Below are 25,163 nucleotides of genomic sequence, written 5' to 3' on the forward strand. Positions count from 1 at the left end.
CGGACTGCGGCTCAGACCACAGCCCAGACCACAGCCCACTGCCCAGACTGCGGCCTAATGCTCAGATTGAGGCCCACTGCCCAGCCCACTAACTACTGTCCAAACAGATGCCCCATCCTAGACTCCTGCCCACTTTCCAGTCAGTTTCCCACTGTCCAGAGGCTGTTGAAGTGTAAACTGAACCCTCAGTGACCTCAGACCGCACAGCAGAATAATTTATTTTCTCCTCGGATTGCTCTTTATTTTAACTTTTAACACATGGCTCTACATATAAAGAATCCTTCTTTGCACAGTCACACGTACACACTCACTCATTCACATGTACACACTGTGCAGCCTCTCCTGAGACACGATTTCAAGGGTGCCAGTCCTAGTCTCCGCTTGTCTTGATGCCCACAGGCTGCTCATCGATTCTGGGCAATACCACTCAGGTTCTTCAGCTGTTCAAGCAGAAAAAGGGAACAATCATTAGCCTGGGTAAGCGACAGGGAATGGGGATGAGAAGGTGGTGAGAGGGCCCTGGAAGGTTGAGGGCAGGGCCTTTGGGGAGGCACTGGGGGGCCCAGGACGTGAGGCTTGAAGGGAGGGTTGCAGAGGAAGCTGGAGGGTTGGGGAGGGGTGGGGTGGGGGGTGCAGAGGGGTCTGGAGGATTGGGGGGCAAGAGGAAGGTGGCCTGGAGGCTGGTGCTTCTGCCCAACAATCCCTCCTGTCTCCTGAAGATTGTCGTGGGTACTGGGATAGAGTCCCAGACACCAGGTGGCCTTCAGAGTGTCACCCAAGTAGCTATTCTTGTGTGATCTCAGACAGCAGGTGCCAATTAGCTATTCAACTGCAACAGGCATCACTGCTGCCCTCCACTCACACACACATTCCAACGCTTGTGGCTGGGTAAATATTGACAGCTCCAACTCTGGACGATATAGCACAGCCCAGGACCAGGATCCAGCCTGGGCCCTCACGCTTGGTGTGTGTGACTCAACACCACAGCAGGCACTCGGGGTCTAGCACTTGGTATTGGTTGTAAATACCCAAACATTCACTTACTGTCACCGCAGCACCAACGAGACCCTGGAAAAGGGCTTTGCCTGTTGATCCAGCCTGCAAAAGGAAACAAGATTAGTCAGTGAGCCCCCAGCGGGCGGGCGGGCGATCCCCCAGCGGGCTTGTTCAGAATGACAAGTGCATGTATGGAAGTATGTGATGAGTGTGAACGGTGGGTGGTTGTGAACAAAGTTCACAAAGCCTGTGAGCCTGTGGAATTCGCTACCACAGAAAGTAGTTGAGGCCAAAACATTGTATGTTTTCAAGGAGTTAGATACAGCTCTCGGGACGAAAGGGATCAAAGGGTATGGGGAGAAAGCGGGAGCAGGCTATTGAGTTGGGTGATCAGCCATGATCATAATGAATGGCGGAGCAGGCTCGAAGGGCTGAATGGCCTAACTTTCTATGTTTCTAAGTTCCCTTTAAACTGGTTTTCAATGTCTGGTGCATTTAATGTCATTGTGCGGCTGCATGGCTGTATGTTTATAAAGGAGCATGGCCAACATGGTTAGCTTCCAGGCTGCTGCATGGCTCTGCAGCTTAAGAGGAATATTGAATGTGACGAATACGCACAGTGAGTGATTCCCCAGGTGTACATGTGGAAGCTGACAGCTCGAGCTGATGTGAGTGAAATTCCCCAGGATTCCAGGAATCTCACCTGTTTGACAGAATGAGCCACGTTGACAGCATCATTAACACGGTTTTGCAGGAAGTTCCAAGTATCTTCATAATCCGGAGAGGAATCCTGTACCAGCACCAACTCTGTAGTATTGTAGATTCCTGCCAGAATGGCTCGCTTTGTGTACCAGTTAGACTGTCCAGGAGTCAAAAAAGAAAAACTATTACTGTCACAGGATAATGACAGTAAAGAACAACCCGATTCACCCTCTTGTTTTAGTTAGTGCTGCTGAATTGTGTATGGTTGCAGCTTGCAAACTCACTGCTCAACAGCTAAGTGTTCTCTGACAGAAAATCAGCCCAGCTTCCAGTACAACATGAGGGAGTGACAGTGCATCACAAGTGAGGACAGGAAATGGCTCAGCTCTGATACTGTCCATTGTGGAATATCCTCACACATGAAGAGTGATGCCCAAGTGCAGCTGAAAGCTTGGAAACCTGTACTCCAGCCGGCGTCGGCTGGTGAAACCTGTACCCCAGCTGGCGTCGGCTGGTGAAACCTGTACCCCAGCCGGCGTCGGCTGGTGAAACTGTACACACACCCTCTCCCCCACACTCTCACCTCCTTCCCTCCTACCTCAGTCTGACCTCCCTCCCCTAAGTTCATTGTGTTACTCACGTCCGTGGACCTGTCTCCTGCGTAGTACCAGATCTCATCCACCATATTCGTCAGGTTCCTCAAACTCTCGGCAATGTTTTGTGGGAGCAGTAAAATACTCATAGCCTGCCAGAGATTGGCGAGATTTGCTTTAGTGCATTTTCCATAACAGTTGTACATGGCGTATTACTATGAAAATGACGTGTGGTCATGGGGAGTAATCAGGGATGTTATTGCAAGGTTGGGTTAGTCAGCAGTGTGTTATGTACTGACACTCACACTGTGCAACACCACAGTGGGAGTGGCAATTAGGTACCAGCCTCTCAGTGGGTGGCACTCTCTAGGTTGATACTCCAATACAGTACTGAGACTGCTGGTTGTGGGATTTTGCTGTGTGCAAATCGGCTGCCACAGTTCCAACATTACAACAATGACCATGCTTGATTTGCTGTAAAGTGTTGCCAGATCTCCAGAGGACAAAGTGATACGACTGACAGTACAACAGGAAGGGCCGTTGGGAGCCTGTACAATATATTATTCCAGCTGAGTGAGTTGTGGATACGTTTTTGATCAGGAAGAGGGGAAGGCAGGCTTTTAATGGCTTGGCGGCTTCAAGTGTGTGAAACATGGGGTGTTGAGTTTACTCTGACTGGCAGAAATCCCCAGCTGCAGAGAGTAACACATCCTGGTGTTCAGACTGCACGCAACCAATCACAAGGCCTGAAAGATCCAAACCATGGCAACAGGAGATGGAGATCATCAACAGTGAGACCGAGGACAGTGGGCGTCCTTCTTTTAAAATTCATTCACGGGCTGTGGGAGTCACCGGCTGGGCCAGCATTTATTGCCCATCCCTAATTGCCCTTGAGAAGGTGGTGATGAGCTGCCTTCTTGAACTGCAGCAGTGCATGTGGTGTAGGTACACTCACAGAGCTGTTAGGAAGGGAGTTCCAGGATTTTGACCCAGTGACAGTGAAGGAACTATGATATATTTCCAAGTCAGGATGGTGAGTGGCTTGGAGGGGAACTTCCAGATGGTGGTGTTCCCATCAATCTGCTCCCCTTGTCCTGCTAGATGGCAGTGGTTGTGGGTTTGGAAGGTGCTGTCAAAGGAGCCTTGGTGAATTTCTGCAGTGCATCTTGTAGGTGGTACACACTGCTGCTACTGTGCTTCGGTGGTGGAGGGAGTGAATGTTTGAGGATGGGGTGCTAATCAAGTGGGCTGCTTTGTCCTGGATCAAGCTTCTTGAGTGTTGTGGGAGCTACACTCATCCAGGTAAGTGGGGAGTATTCCAACACACTCCTGACTTGTGCCTTGTAGATGGTGGACAGGCTTTGGGGAGTCAGGAGGTGAGTTACTCTCCGTAGAATTCCCAGCCTCAGTATGTTACTGTGCTGAATTCAATTCACTTCATTTTGCATACAGGTTCTGTGCTCTCCAGCCTGTATGTTTATCAATGTACTACGCCCAGGAGCCGGCTAGTCCCTGGGTTTACCCGAACATACAGGTGAGGTCTGACTGCTGTGCCTTTACCTGCGGCCAGGTGTCTATATAAGGGATCACCATCCGGAGCCTTGCTTCCACTGCATCCTTCACAAATCCATCAGTCTTCTTGGCTCTGTGTACAGAACGAAAAATCTTCAGAAATAGCAACAAAGAGTTAGGTCAGAGAAGAAATGGTTTCCTGGTTCTCCCATCCTTTTCTGAAAGTACTTGCTGAAGGTGGGTCCCATTCCAGTCCTAAACTCATTGAGTGCGGGGAGAGCAAGGCATCGCAGTTGTCTTGCTCAGGTCCCCCACCTGACAGGATGGGGGAGTGGGGTGAGAGAGGTGGGGAGTTGGGTAAGGGGGACAGAATGATGAAGGTGGGGGGAACAGGCAAGGGACATGGGGAGTCAGGGCGAGGCGAAGCGTGGCAGGAGAGGAGGGGAACGGGGCGAGGGGGGGGTGCGAACGTGGGAGGGGTGGTGGGGCGGCGGGGGGGTGGCGAGAGGCGGGGATGGGGTGGGGGGGGGCGGGGTGAAGTGGGGGCGGGGCCAGGGGGGACGAGGCCGGGGGGGACGGGGCGAGGGGGGGAAGGGGCCAGGGGGTGGAAGGGGCAAGGGGGGAAGGGGCAAAGGGGGGGAAGGGGCCGGGGGAGGGAAGGGGCCGGGGGGGGAAGGGGCGAGGGGGGGAAGGGGCGAGGGGGGGAAGGGGCGAGGGGGAGACGGGACGAAGTGGGGATGGGTGTTTGAGTGGGGGGGGGGTGAAGTGGGGTTTGGGGGGAGGGGGGGCAGACGGGGAGGCGGGGGTTGAGGGGGCAAGGGGCATTGAGTAGGGGGGATGGGGGCTGAGGGGGTGGGGGGGCAAGGGGGGAATGGGGCAAGTGGGGGAACGGGACGAGGAGAGTGGGGGGGGGTCGGGGCAAGGAGCGGAACTGAGGTCGGGTTTGGAGGGGGTGATGGGGAGAGGGGGAAGACGGGAAGAGGTGGGAATGGGCAGGAGTGGGGATGGGGAGGGGGGACGGGGGGTTGAGGGGGTGTGTGGATGGTGTGGGGAAATGGGGTACAGGGCGAGGGTGGGAGGTGGGGGATTGGGAGGGGGGGCGCGGGGGTTGAGGGAATGCTGTGAAATTGGGTACAGGGCGAGGGTGGGACGGGGAGAAGGGGGGATGGTGAGGTGGGGTGACGGGGAGAGGGTGGGAATGGAGAGTGGGGGTGAACGGAAGAACAGGGGGGGGGATGGGGAGGGGGCGGGACAGGGAGGGGAGAACAAGACGAGGGCAGCAGACGGGGAGGTGGGGTTGGGGGGGGAGTGAGGGTGCGGGAGGGGTGGACAGGGTGAGGGGGGGGATGGGGCGATGGGAGGGGACAGGGCGAGGGGGGAGACAGTGCAAGGGGGGGAATGGGGTGAGGCGGGGGGACGGGGCGAGGGGGGAATGGGGAGTGGGACTGGAGGGGAGGACGGGGAGAGGAGGCAAACGGGGCAAGAGAGGGGATGAACGGGGGTTGAGGGTGGTGGACGGGGGGACGGAGCGAGGTGGGACGGGGAGGGGGTGGGGACTGGGCAAGGGGAGGGCGAGGGGGGGCGGAAACAGGGTGAGGGGGGGGACGGGGTGAGGATAGGGCGAGGGGGGGGACAGGGTGAGGGGCTGGTTGGGGGGGAATGGGCTGAGGGGGGGGGGCGAGGTGGTGGGACTGGTGGGGGGGGCGGGGTGAGGGGGGCGAGCGCGGTTGGGGGGGGGGGCGGGGGAGGTGAGGGGGAGGGTTTGGTGATAAGCATTCTCCTTTAACCATTGATCTGAGAGTCTCGTTGAGAGGGCATGTTTGAGATGTTAACCAAATTGGTGTGGGTCCGGACATGGTAAAGAGAATCGTTCAATATCTAAAAGACATTCATGAACCAGCTGTGTTTTACATCATTCCAACAGTTTTCTCCTCACTCTTACTGAACCCAGCTTTTTATTTTCAGACTCGTTAAAACCAAATCTAATCTCTCAAACTGCCACGATGGCTTTGAACTCTCTGGATAATTATCTATCTGCGTGAATCAGAAAAGTGGAGTGTCTGAGGCCATTATATCTACTGTCATACTTACTCCTGCTGTCCCGCCTGGACCTGATGGTGTTGCTCAGTCAGTTGTTCAGAAAGCTGCTTGTTACACTGGCACACAAAGTGCAGAACGAGGTCCCCTGGGCCATGACTCAACATCCCAGTCACCGCTGGTGACAGATCCAGCACCTGAGACAGGATAACAGGCAGAGGACACATCGATGATGACACTGCACCTTAGCACCATCCCATTCCTCATCATCCTATGACAGAATCAATCATTGGCACCAAGAGGAGATTGGGGCAGGGACAGGGAGAGTCAGCAGGAGGAGAGGGAGAGGCCGAGGGAGGGGAGGGGCCAAGGAAGGGGGGGGGGGGGGGGGGGCGCGAGGGAGGGGGGGGCCATGGGTGAGGCTGAGTGGGGGGGGGGGCGGCGAGGGAGAGGCCAAGGCGGGGGGGCCCGAGAGAGGGGCCGAGAGAGGGGCCGAGGGAGGGGAGGGAGAGGCCGAGGGACGGGACGGCTGGGGGGGATGGGGGGGGTGCACAGACCAGGGCCAGGGAGGGCGCAGGAAAGTGGGATGGCAGGAAAGGGAGAGGGCAAGTGTGAGGGAGGGGGAGCGCGAGAGGGTGAGAAAAGGAGAAGGCGATAGAACGTGAGGGCAAGAGGCCGAGGGAGGACGAGCTCGAGGGGGCGCGGTCCAGAGACAGAAATCGCAAGAGTGGGGAGGGAGTGAAAGCAAGAGGGAGAGCGCGAGACAGTGAGGGAGGGAGAGGGAGAGCGCGAGACAGTGAGGGAGGGAGAGGGAGAGCGCGAGATGCGAGGGAGAGGGAGAGCGCGAGACAGCGAGGGAGGGAGAGGGAGAGCGCGAGACAGCGAGGGAGGGAGAGGGAAAGCGCGAGACAGCGAGGGAGGGACAGGGAGAGCGCGAGACAGCGAGGGAGGGACAGGGAGAGCGCGAGTCAGCGAGGGAGGGACAGGGAGAGCATGAGATAGCGAGGGAGAGGGAGAGCTCGAGAAAGCGAGGGATGGATGGAGAGGGAGAGTGCGAGACAGCGAGGGAGGGAGAGGGAGAGCGCGAGACAGCGAGGGATGGAGAGCACGAGACAGCGAGGGAGGGAGAGTGTGAGACAGCGAGGGATTGAGAGCACGAGACAGCAAGGGAGGGAGAGGGAGAGTGTGAGATAGCGAGGGAGGAGAGCATGAGACAGCGAGGGAGGGAGAGGGAGAACGCGAGACAGCGAGGGAGGGAGAGCACGAAACAGCGAGAGAGGGAGAGTGTGAGACAGCGAGGGAGGGAGAACACGAGACAGCGAGGGATAGAGAGGGAGAGTGTGAGACAGCGAGGGAGGGAGAGCGTGAGACAGCGAGGGAGGGAGAGCGTGAGACAGCGAGGGAGGGAGAGCGTGAGACAGCGAGGGAGGGAGAGGGAGAGCGCGAGACAGCGAGGGAGAACGCGAGACAGCGAGGGAGGGAGAGTGCGAGACAGCGAGGGAGGGAGAGTGCGAGACAGCGAGGGAGAGGGAGAGCGCGAGACAGCGAGGGAGGGAGAGCGCGAGACAGCGAGGGAGGGAGAGCGCGAGACAGCGAGGGAGGGAGAGCGCGAGACAGCGAGGGAGGGAGAGCGCGAGACAGCGAGGGAGGGAGAGCACGAGACAGCGAGGGAGGGAGAGCGCGAGACAGCGAGGGAGGGAGAGCGCGAGACAGCGAGGGAGGGAGAGCGCGAGACAGCGAGGGAGGGAGAGCACGAGACAGCAAGGGAGGGAGAGCGCGAGACAGCGAGGGAGGGAGCGCAAGACAGCGAGGGAGAGCGCGAGACAGCGAGGGAGGGAGAGCGTGAGACAGCGAGGGAGGGAGAGCGTGAGACAGCGAGGGAGAGCGCGAGACAGCGAGGGAGGGAGAGGGAGAGTGCGAGACAGCGAGGAAGGGAGAGCACGAGACAGCGAGGGAGGGAGAGTGCGAGACAGCAAGGGGGGGGAGAGCGCGAGACAGCAAGGGAGGGAGAGCGCGAGACAGCAAGGGATGGAGAGGGAGAGCACGAGACAGCGAGGGAGGGAGGAGAGCGTGAGACAGCAAGGGAGGGAGGAGAGCGCGAGACAGCGAGGGAGGGAGGAGAGCGTGAGACAGCGAGGGAGGGAGGAGAGCGCGAGACAGCGAGGGAGGGAGGAGAGCGCGAGACAGCGAGGGAGGGAGGAGAGCGCGAGACAGCGAGGGAGGGAGGAGAGCGCGAGACAGCGAGGGAGGGAGGAGAGCGCGAGACAGCGAGGGAGGGAGGAGAGCATGAAACAGCGAGGGAGGGAGGAGAGTGTGAAACAGCGAGGGAGGGAGAGAGAGAGCGCGAGACAGCGAGGGAGAGGAAGAGCGCGAGACAGTGAGGGAGGGAGGAGAGCGTGAAACAGCGAGGGAGGGAGAGGGAAAGCATGAGACAGCGAGGGAGGGAGAGTGAGAGCGCGAGACAGCGAGAGGGAGAGCGCGAGACAGCGAGGGAGGGAGAGGGAGAGCCCGAGACAGCGAGGGAGGGAGAGGGAGAGCGCGAGATAGCGAGGGAGGGAGAAGGACAGCGCGAGATAACGAGGGGGGGAGAGGGAGAGCGCGAGACAGCGGGAAAGGGAGAGGGAGACGCGAGATAGAGAGGGAGAGCGCAAGATAGCAAGGGAGGGAAGAGGGAGAGCGCGAGATAGCGAGGGAGGGAAGAGGGAGAGCGTGAGATAGCGAGGGAGGGAAGTGGGAGAGCGCAAGATAGCGAGGGAGGGAGAGGGAGAGCACGAGATAGTGAGGGAGGGAGAGCGCGAGGGAGGGAAGAGCGCGAGATAGGGAGGAAGAGCGCAAGATAGCAAGGGAGGGAAGAGGGAGAGCGCAAGATAGCGAGGGAGGGAAGAGGGAGAGAGCGAGATAGCGAGGGAGGGAGAGGGAGAGCGCGAGATAGCGAGGGCGGGTAGAGGGAGAGCACGAGATAGCGAGGGAGGGAAGAGGGAGAGCGCGAGATAGCGAGGGAGGGAAGAGGGAGAGCGCGAGATAGCGAGGGAGGGAGAGCGCGAGATAGCGAGGGAGGGAAGAGGGAGAGCGCAAGATAGCGAGGGAGGGAAGAGGGAGAGCGCGAGATAGCGAGGGAGGGAAGAGGGAGAGCGCGAGATAGCGAGGGAGGGAGAGGGAGAGCACGAGATGTAGAGTGCGAAAGAGGGAGACATGCAGCAGCAAGAGAGTGTGGGAGGGAAGAGGCAAGAGGGAGAGGAAAAGAATAGAGAAAACTGAGAGAGGGAGGGAGAGGCGGAGAGAGGGGAAGAGAGCCAGCAGCAGGAGAGGGAGAGAGCGAGAAGGAGAGAGCAGGGAGACTGAGAGCACGAGAGAGGAAGAGATCGAGAGAGCAGGAGAGGGTGAGGGGGAAGAGAGTGGGAGAGGGTGAGGGGGAAGAAAGGGAGAGGGAAGGTTTGAGAGAAGGGAATGAAGGGAGGTGAGGGACGAGAGTAGGAGAGCCCGAGGGACAGCAGGAGATAGGGAGAGTGCAAGGGAGTGAGAGAGGGAGAAAGCGAGCGAGGTGGGAGGAAAGAGAGGGAGAGAGTGTGAGAGCCAGCTGGGGAAGTGGGACAGAGCAAAGAGAGGGACAGATGAAATTTGATGCAGAGAAGCGTGAAGCGATTCAATTTGGTTGAAAGAACACAGAGAGACAATATAAAATAAACGGTACAATTCAAACGGGATGCAGGATCAGAGTTCTGGGGGTATATGTGCATAACTCATTAAATGTTGCAGGACAGGTTGAGATAGTGGTTAATAAGGCCTACTGGATTCTGGGCTGTGTTAATAGGGGCAGAGAGTACAAATGCAATGAGATTATGGTCACCCTGTATAAAACACTGGTTCAGCCTCAGCTGGGGTACTCTGCCCAGTTCTGGGCACCACACTTTAGGAAAGATGTGAAGGCATTGGACAGAGTGCAGAAAAGTTTCCCGAGAATGGTTCCAGGGGTGATAGATTGTTGATAGATTGTAGAAGAGAAATTTGAGAGGAGACTTGAGAGAGATATTCAAAATCTTGAGGTGTCTGGACAGAGTAGATAGGGAGAAACTGTTCCCATTCGTGAAGGATTGAGAACCAGAGGGAGACAGATTTAAGGTGATTGACAAAAGAAGCAAAGGCGACATGAGGGAAAGCTTCTTCAAACAGCGAGTGGTGAGGATCTGGAATGCGCTGCCTGTGAGTGTGGCGGAGGCAGGGTCAATCGAGGTATTCAAAGGGGAACTGCATAAACAGCTTTACTCTGTATCTAACCCAGTGCTGTACCTGTCCTGGGAGTGTTTGATGGGACAGTGTAGAGGGAGCTTTACTCAGTATCTAACCCCGTGCTGTACCTGTCCCCGGAGTGTTTGATGGGGACAATGTAGAGGGAATTTTACTCTGTATCTAACCCAGTGCTGTACCTGTCCTGGGAGTGTTTGATTGGGACAGTGTAGACGGAATTTTACTCTATATCTAACCCTGTGCTGTACCTGTCCTGGGAGTGTTTGATGGGGACAGTGTAGAGGGACATTTACTCTGTATCTAATCCAGTGCTGTACCTGTCCTGGGAGTGTTTGCTGGGGACAGCGTAGAGGGAGCTTTACTCTGTATCTAACCTGGTGCTGTACCTGTCCTGGGAGTGTTTGGTGGGGAGGGTGTAGAGGGTAACGTGAAACATGAGATGCTTTAACATCACCAGTGCTGAGAGGGTATGACAGATTGACCCTTTTAAACAGGTTGTTTCAATGGAAATGCGAATTAGGAATTTCGAATGGATAAACGGTACAGGAACAGGAAATTGAATTCAGCAGATTGGAAGTTTGTGCAGATACAACATTTTTACTGCTTTGTAGCTTTGAGCAAATCTTGGTTCCTCTACCTTGGCTCCCTCTGCCACAGCCTCCAGTGACCATCCAAAGCTGGGAACAAATTCCAGAGCTGCAGAAAGGAGCTGCTGTCTCAGCTCCTCTTCAGATTCAAATCCCTCTGCTTTCTGCCCATTCTGATCGGAATGACTGCTGGAAAAAGGTGAACAGAAGAGTAAGAAATGCACCAGTTACTCCATCATATCTGATTAACCCAGGGGAAAGGGGATTCCGAGCTGGAAAACAGTGACAGCACTGGTGTGCCCCATTGGTTCCCTGCAGCAGATCCAGCTGTACCATTTTCTGACACGACTGATTGTGATCAGGGTGGTGTGGAAATGTGGTGATCCAGTAACAGTCATTACAATTTAGAGAGACGATGGTTGAAGGAAGGAACTGGAATCTTAATCCAGTTACAAGTGTTAATTCACAGAGACACCCTATATATCATACATCTCCAATCCAACAATTATATCTCAGCAAAGGACTTAGTTTCATACTCTTACGCCCTCACCTCAATGAATTTCGGGCTCGGCATGATACTGAACTCTTCTTCCGCCGTCTTCGTCTCCGGGCTCACTTCTTTGGGCAGGAGTCCTCTGCCAGTTCAACGGATCCTTTTACCCATCTCCAATATTCTCCCTCCACCTGGACCCCTCCCTCTGGATTCTTACCTTCTCTCGATCTTTTCATTGAGAACTGTCGGCGTGACATTAGTCATCTCAATTTCCCTGCTCCTCTCACCCATTCTAACCTGTCTCTCTCTGAACTTACTGCACTCCATTCTCTCAGGTCCAACCCTGACATTGTCATCAAACCCGCTGACAAGGGTGGTGCTGTTGTTGTCTGGTGCACTGATCTCTACCTCGCGGAGGCTGAGCGTCAACTCGCAGACAATTCCTCCTACCTCTCCCTGGACCATGACCCCACCACTGAACATCAAGACATTGTTTCCAGGATTGTCACTGACCTCATCCCCTCTGGGGATCTCCCTCCCACAGCTTCCAACCTGATAGTCGCCCAACCTCGGACGGCCCGCTTCTATCTCCTACCCAAAATCCACAAACAGAACTGCCCTGGTAGACCGATCATCTCAGCTTGCTCCTGCCCCACAGAACTCATTTCTCATTACCTTGACTCCCTTCTATCTCCCCTTGTCCAGTCCCTTCCCACCTACATCCGTGATTCCTCTGACACCTTACGTCACATCAACAATTTCCAGTTCCCTGGCCCCAACCGCTTCCTCTTCACCATGGACGTCCAATCCCTCTACACCTCCATCCCCCACCAGGATGGTCTGAGGGCCCTTAGCTTCTTCCTCGAACAGAGGCCCGAACAATCCCCATCCACCACTACTCTCCTCCGTCTGGCTGAACTTGTTCTCACGCTGAACAATTTCTCCTTCAACTCCTCTCACTTCCTCCAAATAAAAGGTGTGGCTATGGGTACCCGCATGGGCCCCAGCTATGCCTGTCTCTTTATGGGGTATGTGGAACATTCCTTGTTGCAGTCCTACTCCGGCCCCCTTCCACAACTCTTTCTCCGGTACATCGATGATTACTTCGGTGCCGCTTCATGCTCTCGTCAGGACTTGGAAAAATTTATTAATTTTGCTTCCAATCTCCACCCCTCCATCATTTTCACGTGGTCCATCTCTGACACTTCCCTTCCCTTCCTTGACCTCTCTGTCTCAATCTCTGGTGATAGACTGTCCACCAATATCCATTACAAACCCACCGACTCCCACAGCTATCTCGACTACAGCTCCTCACACCCCGCTTCCTGTAAGGACTCCATCCCATTCTCTCAATTCCTTCGCCTCCGTCGCATCTGTTCCGATGATGCTACATTCAAAAACAGTTCCTCTGACATGTCCTCCTTCTTCCTTAACCAAGGTTTTCCACCCACGGTCGTTGACAGGGCCCTCAACCGTGTCCGGCCCATCTCCCGCGCATCCGCCCTCACTCCTTCTCCTCCCTCCCAGAAACATGATAGGGTCCCCCTTGTCCTCACTTATCACCCCACCAGCCTCCGCATTCAAAGGATCATCCTCCGCCATTTCCGCCAACTCCAGCATGATGCCACCACCAAACACATCTTCCCTTCACCCCCCTTATCGGCATTCCGTAGGGATCGCTCCCTCCGGGACACCCTGGTCCACTCCTCCATCACCCCCTACTCCTCAACCCCCTCCTATGGCACCACCCCATGCCCACGCAAAAAATGCAATATCTGCCCCTTCACTTCCTCTCTCCTCACTGTCCAAGGACCCAAACACTCCTTTCAAGTGAAGCAGCATTTCACTTGCATTTCCCCCAACTTAGTCTACTGCATTCGTTGCTCCCAATGTGGTCTCCTCCACATTGGAGAGACCAAACGTAAACTGGGCGACCGCTTTGCAGAACACCTGCGGTCTGTCCGCAAGAATGACCCAAACCTCCCTGTCGCTTGCCATTTCAACACTCCACCCTGCTCTCTTGCCCACATGTCTGTCCTTGGCTTGCTGCATTGTTCCAGTGAAGCCCAACGCAAACTGGAGGAACAACACCTCATCTTCCGACTAGGGACTTTACAGCCTTCTGGACTGAATATTGAATTCAACAACTTTAGGTCGTAAGCTCCCTCCCCCATCCCCACCCCCTTTCTGTTTCCCCCCTCCCCTTCTTTTTCCCAATAAATTATAAAGATTTTCCTTTTCCCACCTATTTCCATTATATATAAAAAAAAACCCACTAGAGCTATACCTTGAGTGCCCTACCATCCATTCTTAATTAGCACATTCGTTTAGATAATATCACCAACGTTAACTTTAACACCTATGTGTTCTATTGTACTATTGTCGTTGACATCTTTTGATGATCTGCTTCTATCACTGCTTGTTTGTCCCTACAACCACACCCCCCCACCCCCCCCTCCACCTCTTTGTCTCTCTATCTCTCTGCCCCCCCCCACACACACCTTAAACCAGCTTATATTTCAACTCTTTCTTGGACTCGAACGCAAGTTCTGTCGAAGGGTCATGAGGACTCGAAACGTCAACTCTTTTCTTCTCCGCCGATGCTGCCAGACCTGCTGAGTTTTTCCAGGTAATTCTGTTTTTGAATTATATTTGTCTGTTCCTATCTTTTTCGAACCCATGACTAATTAAGTGTCCCATTGACCCACTGTAATATAAAGAAAATCTCATCTTAAGTTAAAATAACATTCCCAGGGGCGATGTTGTAGTCCAGTCCCCCGGTGCCCACTAATCGTGAAAGGCCTCCAACACCTAGTTACCTCTGCAGGGACACGCGGGCACAGACATAACCTTGGAAGAGGGGCAGGGAATCAGGCTAAATGACCCCTCGATTGCCCGCTGCCTTGGGCAGGCCCAGGAGCAAGCTAACAAGGAGGTCCCCTGAGCTGGTTGGCACACCGGCTGTTCCTATATATAGGAGCACAGCTCAGTCCCCAGTCCACCAGCTTAACACAATTAACTCAAACAATACACAATTAACAACAGTACTTCCTCACTCAGTGCCCAGTGCTTTGCCTGTTCCCTTCACCTCTTCCCAATTTCTCTACCCCTTTCTGGAGGTATGGAATAATACTGTCTTATGGATTCCATAGGGTCAGAAAGGTATTCAAACATGGAGGGAGAGTGGAGGGCCTTCTCACCCAATCAATGCACACAGTTACATAAGTACAGACAGATAGATGCACACAGCTCCAGCAGCATCTCCCATAGAATCAGAATTGTGCTCAATTTACCGCTCTAGCTGGCACCCCCAGCTCACCCAGCAGCCGGCACCCCCAGCCCACGGCACCCCCAGCTCGCCCAGCAGCCGGCACCCCCAGCTCGCCCAGCAGCCGGCACCCCCAACTCACCCAGCAGCCGGCACCTCCAGCTCACCCAGCAGCTGGCACCCCCAGCTCACCCAGCAGCTGGTACCAATGGTTGGCTCATCCTGTCCATTTTGGTGTTTACCTGCCACAGAAGCACTATTCCAATCCTATGTTTCTGTTCTCATATCCCACCAGCATGATTTCCTTAAATCACTTATCTAAACTATTTCTAACAGACTCCCTACTGAGTCACTGACTCTAAGAATGCATTCCACAGACTCGCAAGCTTTGGTGTGAAAAGCCTCTCCTGCCCTCTATCCTAAATATTACACATCTCAAACACTGCAAAGAGTCTGTTTCTGTTCTGTCACATCTCTTCATAATATGAAACATCACTATTAAATCATCCAATCAGTTCCTTGCTTGTATCTAAAACAGGACCAATTATTTCAAGTTTTTGTTTGGATGTCTCCATAAAGCCAGCATCCAAGTGAATCTGCACTGCAACCCTCTATTGCTGTAACATCTTTCCAATAATGTGGAGGCCAATACTGCAAGCATTATGCCAACTGTAATACTGCAAGCACTATGCCATCTGTAATACTGCAAGCACTATGCCATCTGTAATATTGCAAGAACTATGCCAACTGTAATACTGCAAACACTATGCCAACTGTAACACCGCTGAGCTTTCATGTACATTTGCCATTACACTCAATCATACAGCACCGAATCTGGCAATTTTATTCTTTCATAGGATATGGGCATCGCTGGCTGGGCCAGCATTTATTGCCCATCCCTAATTGCCCTTGAGAAGGTGGTGGTGAGCTGCCTTCTTGAACCGCTGCAGTCCATGTGGTGTAGGTACACCCACAGTGCTGTTAGGGAGTTCCAGGATCTTAACCCAGTGACAGTGAAGGAACGGCGATATATTCCCTAGTCAGGATGGTGAGTGGCTTGGCTAACTTCCAGGTAGTGACGTTCCCATCTATCTGCTGCCCTTGTCCGTCTAGATGGTAACTGGAGACTCATAACAGGGGGAAGATATGGTTCAAACTTAGTAGGCACTTGTGTTTAATTTGAGCTTTGGGGGCTGTCTTATTATTTCGCACAGTTCCCATGACGGAAACATATGGTGACCTGTGAGGAAAAGGTTACATCTTACACAATTTAGTTTCTCTTGTGATCTGAACGACTGGGGATGCTGCTTTTAATTTCCTGTGAAGCCGATTACTCCTCGATATGGAGAATGATGCCGTTGTACTGCTCATCTACAGGAGCTTCAAAGCTGTTGACCATACCTGGAGTATGATTCCTGAGCCACTGTGTACGTCTGTGGGCTTTGGTAATGCTCTCTGGGCTGCTGCTCCTCACCAACCATGCTTAAGTACGTTGATGTTCGCAGACCCCTGCGCACTACATCACGGGAGTACAGACCAGCTGCTGGGAGAGAAAAGGGACTTCAGTTCTGCCATTCAAACATAGCAAAAAAAACTACCCCAGCAATTCCATCAAATACTCCCAGGGCAGGTACAGCACAGGGTCAGATACAGAGTAAAGCTCCCACTACACTGTCCCATCAAACACTCCCAGGACATGCACAGCACAGGGTTAGATCCAGAGCAAATCTCCCTCTACACTGTCCCATCAAACACTCTCAGGACAGGTAAAGCATGGGGTTAGATACAGAGTAAATGTCTCTCTACACTGTCCCCATCTAACACTCCCAGGGCAGGTACAGCACGGGGTCAGATACAGAGTAAATCTTCCTCTACACTGTCCCCATCAAACACTCCCAAGACAGGTACAGCACGGGGTTAGATACAGAGTAAAGCTCCCACTACACTGTCCCCATCAAACACTCCCAGGACAGGTACAGCACGGGGTCAGAGACAGAGCAAATCTCCCTCTAGACTGCAGTTCTGTCGAAGGGTCATGAGGACTCGAAACGTCAACTCTTTTCTTCTCCGCCGATGCTGCCAGACCTGCTGAGTTTTTCCAGGTAATTCTGTTCTTGTTTTGAGAAGGTTATGGTTCGGGTGAAATAAGGTTGGATGAAGTAAGGTGTGAGGAGGCTGATGTGAAGCAGAATTGGATTTCGGCTGCAGGGGATATCTCGATGACATTGAAGGTGGTGTTTGAAAGGGTGAAACATGAGACGGTTCATGCTGTAGATTTAAAATTAACCTTAACGTGATGAGACTAATAAACTGGGCAAATCTGCAGATAAAATAACCACCCGAGTCCCCGCGCCCTGTCCACTGTCCCAGTCCAGATTCCCTCTCCGCTCTGCACCGGGATCAGCACCATCTCCCCGGGTGGATTACCGATCCGCAGTCCTCTCTGCAGTCCGCTCCACCAGAGCGCCGCCATCACGTCTTCTGTGACGTCACTTTAGTCGCGATCCGATGACGTCAAAACAGCGCCGACATAGAGAGTGAGTGCGAAATGGAGACATAAATACTGATATATATTTATATATAAAGAGAGAGATAGAGGGGAATATCTATACAGAGAGATTGAGAGAGAGAGGGGAAGAGGGAGGGAGAAGAGAGGAGGAGGAGGAGGGGGAGAGAGAGGGAGGGAGGGGCGAGAGGGGGACGGGTGAGAGACGGAGGTTGGGGGGAGACAGGATGAGAATGGGAGGGAGAAGGGAAAACGGGGGAGAGGGATAATGAGGTGATGTCTGCTCCGTGTAACTGTCAGCATTTAATAATATCGGAAGGGTCATGAGGACTCGAAACGTCAACTGTTTTCTTCTCTGCCGATGCTGCCAGACCTGCTGAGTTTTTCCAGGTAATTCTGTTTTTGTTTTTAATAATATTGTGTTTTTCAGGATTTTTAATGGATCGATTTGATATAAAGTCTGGCCACAATGTGGTTGTCCTCTGGGACAATTCATCCACTGCTGAGTCCGGGATGCAACTGGTTCAAGACATTCGGGCAGTCGCTGGGGAATTCGGGTATGTGGCAATGGAAAACATCGGGAGATTGACCATATGTAAGTTGCAAAGCTACTTTACTAACTTTGTTTTCTCCACTTCCCACATGGTCTATCTCTTTCCTGCCAATAGTTACAGTGATATTATCACTCTTCTCACCTCTGGGGAGCTCTGACTGCCACCTCCATCCAGCCTGATTTCTTAGCTTACTCCACACCCTCTCATTTCCACCAGTCCTTGATTAGAGCGGATAACAAAATATTCTCCATATCTAATTAAGCATTTGAGTGACTGATCAGCGAGGGATCTACCCTCCGCACTAGTACTATTCTCATCATTTGTTCCTGTTCTTTCCCAATATTCTGTCATCCCCACTTTCCATAACAATTATCTAAGTTATTCTTAAATGTTGACATAAGCACAGCGCTCAACCCTCTGTGTGAGAAAGAGTTTCTCTTGGTTGTTATTTAATCATATACCTGTGCATGTTAATAAATAAGCTGTATTTAACACTGGGTGACTACGCTGTGATTGCCAATACAGCCTTTAGACTGTCCAGTAAGATCTGCTTGGTGCGGGGAAGTGGGATGGGGGGGGGGCGCTGCTGTTAGTGTGGCTTTGTTCTTACCGTGCTGTCCCATGACTTTCAATCACTGCTCTCTCTCTCTCTAACTTCAGCTGCTCACCGGGACTCCAGTTTTGACCTCGTGCTCTCAGGCTTAGTACCAAACTCTGCCACCATGCACAGTTTTGAGGTTTTTGCTGAAATAGCTCGAATCCTGAAGCCTGGAGGAAGATTTTACTTCACGGAGCCCGTGTGTGTATCAGGTGACATTCTACTTTGGACTTCTGCTGGGTAAATTCAGATATAATGTTCCTGAGATCGGAAAGAGACTGAGGCCAAACATTGATAACTTGAACTATATTAGATTGAGGGTGTAAAACACAACATCCTGGAAATACTCAGAACCTATGGCGAGAGTGATAGAGTTAATGTTTCAGCTCAATTCCCTTTCATCAGAACTGGGAAAAAGTTGGGTAGAACTGGGTTGTAAGCAAGTCCAGAAGTGGGGAGGGAAGTGCAAAAGAGAAGACCTTTGATAGGGTGGAAGCCAGGAGGAATTAAATAACATGTGATGGGTTCAAGCAGTTACAGCAACTGCTGCCCAAAATAATTGGAACAGTGATTGCGTTTTGAAATGGTTGTGCTCAATATTGAGTGTGGAAGGCTGTAAAGGTTTCTTGTAAATAGGGCCCTGACCATTTGGTCATCCTGCAGCTTGACGCAGGAATACAGCACACCAATGGCTATCCTGCAGGACAATGGCTATCCTGAGCAGATAACTGTTCACTGTGTATTGTGCTAACTCGCAAATGGGCTAAAGGCCACCTGAAAAGTGCCAGGTCCACCTCAGATTACCCTGGAAAAGCAAAGTATCTGAAAAATGTGAACAACAGGTTAAGTGAACCATTTCACACTGCTACCATGCAGTGGTTACACAAGTGATAGTTACTACTAGCAGTATGCTGTCATCAATCCAGAAAGATGTTCTGCCTACCACATGATTGAGCAACGTTGTGTGTGAATTTCAGTGCCTGTGTGATGCCAGGCTGTACATCACAATGCTTGACTGATCAAATCAAACAGCACGTTCCTTGAGTTACTCATAATAGGCAGAGTACAGACCATACTCAACCTCCCCAGTGCTTGCAAAACCCAAGACAAAACATCTACTTGTTAGATATGATTGCACGATTGGACAACACTTGCTGAACAATCCTGAGTGCGCCGATAATTACACTACCAATTTAGGATAATCAAGATTTAATATAATTAAGATAAGGCAGTCCAACTTGTCACATGGTTCATTTATGCTTGCTAGAGGCAACATTCATATGCAGGGACCTGTTCTCTGCAAAGTGAATATGTTCAAGCCTTGGATCTTTTTTTGAATTACCCAGAAGCATGGCAATTCCTGTTGCTTTCTCCATGGCAGCACCTTGGCCAATCAGAATTGACTTTCCAACTAATCAGCAGCCTTTTCTCCTGTAGTATAAATTGTTGTTCCCTTTGAAATTTGGCATTCTTGCTTTTGTTCTGAAGAGAGCAAGATGAACAGCTTTGACAACATGTCTCTTCAGCAATATTCAAGTTCTGTTCTACCATGTTCATTTATGAGATCTAGGTGTCATTATTATCCATCCCTAATTGCCTTGATAAGATGGTGGTGTCCTTTCTTTTTGACAACTTGGCCAGCCATTTCAGAGGGCAATTAAAAGGTAACCACACTGCTGTGGGTCTGGATCACATGTAGGCCAGACCAGGTAAGGATGGCAGTTGTCCTTCCCTATTGGACATTAGTGAACCAGATGGATTTTTACAACAATCGATGATAGTTTCATTATCACCATTATTGAGACTAGCTTCCAATTCCAGATTTCATTAATTGAATTTAATTCCCACCAGTGGCTACCGTGGTGGGGTTTGAACCTATGCATTAGCCTGGGTTTTTGGATTACTAGCCCAGCGACATTCCCCTGTTGTGGGCCTGGAGTGACATGTAGGCCAGACCAGGTAAGGACAGCAAATTTCTTTCCTGAAATCACAGGGGGATTTGCCCGTGCCACTGGAGAGGGTTTAAACTAACTTGGTCGGGGTGAGGGAACCAGGAGGTCATGTTGGAGAGAAAACCCAACGCACACAGAGAGTAACGAGAGACAGATAGCACTAGAGTAGGAAATGGTAAAGTATTAGGTAGGTTCGGAGTAAGAGAAAATGTAATAAGGTCTGATTTAGAATTACTGTGCATGTATGTGAATATGCATATGCAGAGTGTGGAAGATAAAACAGGTGAGCTGCAGGCACAGACAGCCACTCGGAAATATGAAGCTGTAGAAATAACAGAGATCTGGCTCAATAAAGGACGGGACTGGGTATTAAATATTCCTGGATATAAGGTGTTCAGGAAAGATAAGGAAGGAAGGAAAGGGGGAGAGGTGGCAGTATTGGAGGAGAACATTGCAATGTTGGAGAGAGAGGATGTCCTAAGAAGGGTCAAGTACAGAATTTATATGCTTAGAGGTAAGGAACCATAGAAGCACTATTACATTGCTCGGTGTAGTCTACTGGTCACCACCTAATGGGAAAGATCTAGAGGAGCAAGCTTGCTAGGAAATTACAGAGAGATGAAAGAATTATAGAGTAGTTGTAATGGAGAACTTTAATTATCCAAATATAGACTGGGGTAGCAGTAGCGTAAAGGGCAGAGAGGGACAATAGCTCCTAGAGTGCATTCAAGAAAATTTCCTACAGCAGTATGTTTCCAATCCAACAAGAAAAGAGGCACTACTAGACCTGGTTCTTGGGAATGAGGTGGGTCAGGGGGATCACGTTTCAGTGGGAGAACATTTAAGGGACAGTGATCATTGTATCATAAGGTTTAGGTTGGCTTTGCAAAAGGACAAAGAACAATCCAGGGTCAGAATAATTAAATGAGGGAAAGCCAGCTTCAATGGGATAAGAATAGATCTGTGCCAAGTAAATCGGAAACAAAGGTTGGCAGGCAAAATGATAACTGAACAACGGATAGCCTTTAAAGAGAGAGTTCAAATGCATTGGTGTTGTAGCATTTATTCATTATAAATTGATTAAGAAAGTAATAAATTAATTAAACCATAACAAAGGTGGCAGGAAAGATGATATGTTGTGACTGCAGAATGTGGGAGCTCCTAGGTGCCGGACTGATTGAGGGTTACATAAGTAGTAAGCGTCTGCAGCTTAAAGAGCTTCGGCTCAGAGTCATTGAGCTAGAGGCCGAGTTGCAGATACCAACGCATCAGGGAGGGGGAAAGTTATCTAGACATTTTATACCAGGCATTAGTCACACCCCTTAGTTTAGAGTCTTCAGATTTGGTCAGTGGTCAGGGACAGGAGGATATGACAATAGCTGAGGCAGGATTGAGATTTGGAGGAGCCTCAGCCCTTGTTTGAGACTCTTGCAGCCTGTATGGATGAAATTGGGGCTGCAGGGTGGATAAGTAAACTCACCATGATGCCATGTTACAGGAGGCCATTCAAGTAGGTGAGAGGTTGCTAGGAATGTAGTGGTAGCAGGAGATTGTATAGTCAGGGAAATAGACACAGTTCTCTGCAGCAAGGAGAGATAGTCCAGACGGCTGTGTTGCCTGACCGGTGCCAGGGTTCGGGACATCTGCTCTGCGCTGGAGAGGAACTTGCATTGGAAGGGAGAGGATCCAGTGCTCATGGTCTACTTTGGCACCAAAGACATAGGTAGGACCAGGAAGGAGGTTCTGCATTGGGATTATGAACAGCTCGGGCTAAATTATAAAGCAGAACCTCAATCTCTGGATCATTACCTGAGCCATGAACAAATTGGCACAGGGTAAATAAGATTTAGAGAGATGAATGCAGGGCTCAAAGACTGGTGTGGGAGAAATGGGTTTCGATTCATGGGGCACTGGCACCAGTACTGGGGAAAGTGGGAGCTGTACCATTGGGACAGTCTTCACCTAAACCATGCAAGGACTAGTGTTCTGGCGAGTCACACATTAGGGTAGCAGAGAGGGCTTTAAACAAATAGTCGGGGGGAGGGATCATGCAAGGGGATATGTAAATGGAAGGGAAACAATGAGGTATTAGAGCAAAGTACCAACTTGGGTAATGGTAACCCAAGTGTCGCAGGAAGGGACAGAGCGTTCAAACTCAAGAGTGCACCAGCAGAAAAGGGCAGAGAGTGCACAAATAGTAAAAAGACAAAGTTAAAGGCTCTGTATCTGAATGTGTGCAGCATTCATAACAAAATGGATGAATTGTTGGCACAGTTAGAAATAAATGTGTGATTTGGTAGCAATCACCAAGACATAGTTGCAGGATGATCAAGGCTGGGACCTAAATATTGAAGGGTATTTGACATTTCAAAAAGATAGGAAGCTAGGAAAAGGTGGTGGGGTTGCTCTGTTAATTAAGGATGTCATTGGTACAGCAGGGAAAGATGACCTTGGCGCAAAAGACCAAGATGTAGAATCAGTTTGGGTAAAGTTTATTGGTCCATTAACAGTAGGTACACTGTAAACAGAGCATAGAAGAAGAAATAAATGGAGTGTGTAAGAAAGGTACCGCAATAATCATGGGTGATTTTAATCTATTTGTAGATTGAAAGAATCAAATTGGCAAAGGTAGCCTGGAGATTGAGTTCATAGAGTGTATTTGGGACATTCCAGAGCCAGCCTAGGTGCAGGCTACCCTAGACCTGGTAATGTGCAATGAGACAAGATTAATTAATAACCTTATAGTAAAGGCGGCTCCAGGTGACAATGATCATAACATGATAGAAGGGGAGAAGTGTGAGCCTCAGACTAGTGTTTTAAACCTGAATAAAGGTAATTATAAGGGTATGAAGACAATGCTAGCTAAAGTGAACTGGCAAGCTAGTTTAAGAGGCAGGCAGTAGAGTTGCAATGAATGACCTTTAAGGAGATATTTGATAGCTCCCAGCAAAGATTTATCCCAGTGAGGGAACAAAAGATTCTTTGAGAAGGATACATCATCCATGGCAGAATAAGAAGGTTAAGAATGGTATTGTTATGACCACAGCAGATGTTAATTCCTCAAATGCTGGAATTCGCATTAAAGGTGCAGACTTAGTCACTGCTTGAGATTTTCCTATCACCTGACATGTGTGACATGTTTGACAGAATTTGACTACATCTTTATGTAGTCCAGACCAATAGAACTGCTTTTGTATTTTAGCTTGAGTTTTCCTAAATCCCAAATGTCTAGCCATTGGAATTTCATGAGCTAGTCTCAAAATTTCATTCCAGTACCCAGATGGTATCGCTACTTGGTACACTATTGCCCACTTTTCATCTGCTGGACCATGAGGCGTTCTCCATTTCCGCATTAGCATTTTGTCCTTAATATCATAATACTCAGGAATGTATTCAGCTTTTGTTTCAGAATAAGCAGTCTGATATAACTTCTTCAAGTCTGGATCCTGCTGCTGTAACTCCACCAACTTCAATGAATTAAACACCTCAACCTCATTGACTTTCATCTTCTCTTCCTGAGTAATCTGTTCAAAGACAGACCCAGCCAACTGAATTTCAGCATCCTCCCCTTTCTCTTAGATTCTTCCTCTTCCTGTTTAAACTTGTGCATCTGTGACCTCGTCAACATACAATCTGGAAACAATCCAGGATAATCTTTCTGTAAAACCCCTGTTGACTGTGTCTCAACAGGCTGCTCTACTACAGTAGGCATAGTCAACATCTGTGATCCAGCTATATCATTCCCTAGAATAGATTGAACCCATGCGCAATTTCTCTACTACCCCAACAATCATCTCTCCTGTTTTCAAATCACTTTTAAAATTTATACAATGAACTAGGTTTGACTCTTCCATGAATTGCCTTCATCAAAGCTCTCTCCTGCAAAGATGCTTCTGGACAACAGATAGCACTATTCCATAATGTTAAGGACTGGCTAGCCCCCCTGTGTCCCTTAAAATTTTGACTTACTTTCTTGCTTTTCCCTGTAAACATGGACATATTTTCCCTTTGCGTACAAAATCTTTAAACACCTCTGTAACCTGCCCTTCAGAACTCCTTTGGGTAGGTTACATACGAGCAAGGAACAGAAGTAGGCCAGTCGGCCCTTCCGAGCCTGCTCAGCCATTTAATAACCTCAAATCTGCATCCCGCCTACCCCCGATAACTTATCGTCTGCTTGCTTACCAAGAATCTATCCACCTCTGCCTTAAAAATATTCAAAGGCTTTGCTGCCACCACCTTTTCGGGAAGAGAGTTCCAAAGATTCGCAACCCTCTGAGTGAAAAAATTTTGCCCCCTCTCTGTTATAAATGGGTGGCCCCTTGTTCTAGATTCTCCCACAGGAGGAAACATCCTCTCCACATCCACCCTGTAAAGACCCCTCAGGATCTTATATGTTTCAATCAAGTCACCCTTTACCCTTGTAAACTCCAACAGATACAAGCCTAGTCTGTCCAATCTTTCTTCATAAGACAACCCACCCATTCCAGTTATTAGTCTGGTAAACCTTCTCTGAACTGCTTCCAACGCATTTACATCCTTCCTTAAATAAGGAGACCAATACTGTATACAGTACTCCAAACGTGGTCTCACCAATGCCCTGTACAACTGAAGCATATTGTATTCAATTCCCCTCGCAATAAATGATAACATTCTATTAACTTTCCTAATTACTTGCTGTACTTGCCTTTTGTGATTCGTGCACTAGGACACCTAGGTCCCTCTGCACTTCACAGCTCTGCAATCTCTCACCATTTAGATAATGTGCTTCTCTTTTATTCTTCCTGCCAAAATAGACAATTTCACATTTTCCCACATTATACTCCATTTGCCAGATCTTTGCCCACTCACTTAACCTGTCCATGTCACTTTGTAGCCTCCCTACGTCCTCTTCACAAATTACTTTACTGCCTATCTTTGTGTCATCAGCAATTGACAACTATCCCATCCATCCCTTCATCCAAGTCATTTATATAAATTGTAAACAGTTGAGGCCCCAGCACTGATCCCTGTGGCACACCACTCGTTATAACTTGCCAACCTGAAAAGAAACAATTTATGCTACTCTCTGCTTGCTGTTAGCTTGCCAACCTTCTATCCATGCCAATATACCATGAGCT

The 25,163-nt window shown here is 50.5% G+C and overlaps 2 protein-coding genes across 10 annotated transcripts in view; one reads left to right on the plus strand and one right to left on the minus strand.

The window, feature by feature from the left end:
• Positions 1–215: 215 nt before the first annotated feature.
• On the minus strand, positions 216–16,999 carry coq9 (coenzyme Q9 homolog (S. cerevisiae)). 8 transcript variants are annotated; one of them, XM_041192454.1, is made up of 9 exons: positions 16,861–16,999; positions 15,835–15,973; positions 10,723–10,858; positions 5,895–6,037; positions 3,852–3,936; positions 2,339–2,443; positions 1,700–1,855; positions 1,045–1,098; positions 216–440 (listed from the first exon to the last, which is right to left on the minus strand). In XM_041192454.1, exons 1-9 carry the CDS (start codon positions 16,904–16,906, stop codon positions 405–407), a joined length of 900 nt encoding a protein of 299 aa, XP_041048388.1. In that variant the 5' UTR covers positions 16,907–16,999; the 3' UTR covers positions 216–404. The 8 variants fall into 8 exon arrangements, with proteins under 8 accessions (XP_041048388.1, XP_041048386.1, XP_041048387.1 ...); XM_041192452.1 differs by having other exon boundaries at positions 10,723–10,861; XM_041192453.1 differs by having other exon boundaries at positions 15,835–15,976; positions 16,861–16,957.
• Positions 16,839–25,163, plus strand: part of ciapin1 (cytokine induced apoptosis inhibitor 1) — a 171,515-nt gene continuing 163,190 nt past the window's right edge. The window contains exons 1-3 of one of the 2 annotated variants that reach the window (XM_041192448.1): positions 16,839–16,970; positions 17,370–17,534; positions 18,154–18,303. In XM_041192448.1, the coding sequence (XP_041048382.1) occupies positions 17,378–17,534; positions 18,154–18,303 (307 nt within the window). In that variant the 5' untranslated portion in view covers positions 16,839–16,970; positions 17,370–17,377. The remainder of the gene's footprint in view (positions 16,971–17,369; positions 17,535–18,153; positions 18,304–25,163) is intronic. The other variant, XM_041192449.1, reaches the window with a different exon arrangement.

This window comes from Carcharodon carcharias, chromosome 7 (genome assembly GCF_017639515.1).
Source record: "Carcharodon carcharias isolate sCarCar2 chromosome 7, sCarCar2.pri, whole genome shotgun sequence".
NCBI classification, from domain to species: domain Eukaryota; kingdom Metazoa; phylum Chordata; class Chondrichthyes; order Lamniformes; family Lamnidae; genus Carcharodon; species Carcharodon carcharias.